Raw genomic sequence first — 3388 nt, 5'->3', positions numbered from 1 at the left:
CTCCTGGTGGCCCTGCATGCCAGGGCTGCCTGGTCTGCTCCGTGGCGAGCGTGGGGAGCAGGTAGGTGGAGCACAGGCCAGCGGGCTCTTCTCCCCGAGAAGCATGGATGATGTTTCTTTTCCTCCAGTGCTCCAGCAAGGGTTTCCTCTTGCGTGCAAGAGCTCTCCCCATAAGAAAGCCCTGAGGGAGGGGGATCCATCTACTCCTCGAGGGGTGTTGCACGTGGCCTGGGAATTGTGGAGAGCTGCCAGGAGCCAGCCAAGAGGTCACCAGGCCCCTCTCCAGCTTTGGCGAGCTCGACCAACACCTGGCCCCCACGTTGTTCCCTGGCCCCCTTCCAGTGCCCTGCAGTTCACTAAGGCAGCAGTGAATGCCAACAGGCAATGGAAACGTTTCTCATCTGTGCTTGCTTCTAGACGAGGGTGATGGCAATGGTTATGCAGCTTCTCAGCCGGATGTTGGTTTGGAGCCCTTGGGGCACGCTGGAGGTAAGTTCTGAGTGTCCCTTTCCTTGAAGGAATAAACGTTGACAATGTGGGAAGAACCTATTTGCATGCAGTTTTCCTTAAGATCCTCTGAAGGTCAATGGCTTCCCAACTTCTTGGCCTATTGCTGTCCTTGAGCCTGAGACCAATCCCACAGGCAAGTCAGCGGGAGGAAGGAGCATTTGCCTTTTAATCTTCTTTCCATGTGAAAAGCAAGTTGCTCCCTGTGTGGCCACTGCGCAGACACGGGGAAGAGCAGGGAGGGACTGGGTCGGGCTCAGTGATGTGCAGTTCTGCCGATGCAGATTGCAGTAGATGACGGAAGCTTCTCTGGCCGTTCAGTTACAGATGTGCTCGTAAGGAGGGCTCTTCCAGCTCCTCGGCTGGATGCTGTGCTACAGCCCGGCCGGCATCGCAGGGGTGAGTAGTCTGTCTCTGCCGACCTCACAGGCTAAGCACTGGGTTTCCGTCATTTATTCACGTGAAATTGAAGCAAATACTTTCTGTTAAGGTCCTCGAAGAGCAACGTACCAAGCTGAAGGAGGAAAAAGGTGCCTGGGGTCATGTGAAGTCCTAAGGCAAATACTGGAGGAACTGCGGAGAGGACACGGTGGGTATATTTCACTCTGCCTTAGCTGTGAGTCTCAGCAACCGGAGGTTTTAGATACCCGTTTGGACGCACTGCGGCCTGCGCAGCAGGAAGGGATCGATCAGAGCCTCGCAGCAGCGATGCTGGGTTTCACGCCTCGCAGGCAGGCACTGGCGAGCTGCAGAGATGATGCAGAGCCTGTGTTGCCAGTTGTGGTTCCAGCCAAGTGCCAGGGGCAGCTGCTGACCCAGTTTTACCGTTACAGCTCAGAGCTGGTTTGTGCAGACGTCTGCATGCGCGTTTGAGGGCCTGGCGTGCGTTGAACTTCTTGTGTTCAGCTGACGCGCAGCAGTGCTTGCCCACTGGACCGGTTCCAGGTGGAAGTGAGGTCCCAGGCAATGCTGGTTGCCCTTCCCTAGTGCGGGAAGTCAGGTGGCGATGCTGATTCTGCAGTCTTTTTGGGTTGTGCTCGCTTTCCCATCTGCAGACCGATAGCTGGGATGGGACAAATGTGACTGTTGCTGGTGCTTACAGGAAGGGCAGGGGGCCTTGCGGAGGAGCCCTTCTCAGAAGGGCTGCTTCCCTGGCTGGCCTGGATGCAGCTTCTTCCCGTCCTCTTTGACAGAAGGCATTAGCATCGTCTTACGGTTTCCCAAGAATGCCCTATGTGCAATGCAAACCAGAAGATCACGTGCAATTCCCTGATCTCCCAGCAGGTCAAGCGTGGCTGTTGTTTGGAGTAGGGACCAGGCGCAGCCCCAAAAGCCTTTCGCGTTGCTTCTAAACTTTATCAATGTCTTTGAGAAGCATTGCCTCCTGAAGGTGCCATCTCCCTGATGGGCAATGGTTCCATCCAATCCAGCTGTCCCTCTTTCTTTTTCAAGAGACAGACCAAGAGGCTGTGAAAAACAAGATGTTTCCAGAAAGAAGCAGCGGCTCACTGCCAGTCCCTGCTGAAGAAACAGTGGCAACGCAAGCCATCAGCACGCCAGGTAATTGCTGTCCTCTGGTCAGCCAGTGTCACCCATCAGGATCGACGTGTGTCACAGCAGGCTCTTCCCCCAGTCCCTGCTCTTGCCCATCACATCAGCAGCCAGAGTGTTTTGGGTTCGAGGCACCTGGACCACATTCCGCAGATGATGAGAAATGTGACTTTTGCGTGAACGTACCTCCCGCTGTAGCTGCATCCCAGAGCTCGCTGTGAGTCCCTAGAGGCCCAAGGCACACGAGCGGCACAGAGAGGGATCCCTCCCGTCAGCTGAGGTCCAGAGCGGTGCCCTGACTCCCAGGCTGGGCAGGGGCTTAGAGGGAACCTCCCCGACCTCCTGCATCCTCTGTGCCTGAAGAAACCATGCTGAGGCTTTACCTGTTGTCTCTGCTTTTTGGCAGTGCTGCCAAGGCCCAGAGAAGACCGCCAGAGCAGCGTGTATGAATTTTTTCGAACGGACTCAGGTACTGAGCTGTCTTGCTGGGGTGCCTAAGTGGGAGACGCATCCTGAAACCTGGGAGTGGCTTGACAAGGGTGCCATGCTGGAGAAAAGGGAGAAGGGCAGAGCAAGGTTCAGGTGCCTCTTGAGAAGGCCTGACTCCGTGGCACTCCCTGCTGCAGGGATGTTTTCTGTCCATGTCCCTCAAAGGAGCGACCGGTCAAGCAGCTGTGCTCCCCCTGCCCCGTGCTCTCCTTTTGGCCTTCCGAGTTTTGTTCCGTGGGACAACCTGGCCCAAAGGGTGGGAACGTGCCTCCAGGCACCAGCACTGTGGGGAAACGGGGAACTTCCTGGTCGTACCAAAGGTGCTGCAAGCTTACCAGTGGCACACAGGATGGACTAATGTCCTGAATTGCTCCTCCAGGTGCTGTTGGTGAGAGAATCCCAAGTGTTTCCAGTCCCCAGAGCACCACAAGAGGTCGCTGGCCCCAAAATGCGCAAAGGCACTGCATGGTGGCAGCCGTGGTTTCCCTGCCACTTGCGATATTGTTGTGCTTTGTCGTGATCTGTCTGCGGACAAAGAGAAAACAGTGAGTCATTGATTTCTCCCCCCACCTCACTGCTTCCTTAGGTGGCTTCTCGTAGCCACAAAGCGTTTCTAGTCAGGCTGCTGTGGAGTGGCGAGTTAGTGGTTGGCCAAAAAACTCTGCTGAGGTTTCGGCTGCTGTCAGGTGCTTTTACCAGCCTCTTAACTCCTGGGCTGCCTTCTCGGGAGCCCACTCTGACTGGAGCCGGTGTTGGCCCCAACGGGCCCTGCCTGGACAAGAGCAGCCCCCAGCAGCGACGGGCATAAGCAAAGCAAGATCAGGAAGAGGAAGAGCAGGGG

At 56.2% G+C, this 3388-nt stretch overlaps 1 protein-coding gene across 1 annotated transcript; it reads left to right on the top strand.

Moving 5' to 3' along the window:
- Positions 1–6: 6 nt before the first annotated feature.
- Positions 7–3092, top strand: LOC118453219 (the record flags this gene model as incomplete). The annotated part of the gene is made up of 6 exons (XM_035902794.1): positions 7–489; positions 829–906; positions 998–1096; positions 1960–2067; positions 2465–2527; positions 2927–3092. Coding segments are annotated over exons 1-6 (632 nt in total), but the record flags the coding sequence as incomplete, so codon positions are not given.
- Positions 3093–3388: the final 296 nt, after the last annotated feature.

This window comes from Egretta garzetta, unplaced genomic scaffold, assembly GCF_000687185.1.
Source record: "Egretta garzetta isolate BGI_Z169 unplaced genomic scaffold, ASM68718v1 C9007322, whole genome shotgun sequence".
NCBI lineage: Eukaryota > Metazoa > Chordata > Aves > Pelecaniformes > Ardeidae > Egretta > Egretta garzetta.
Note: the sequence above shows the minus strand (reverse complement) of the source record. Positions and strands in the feature narration are given on the sequence as shown.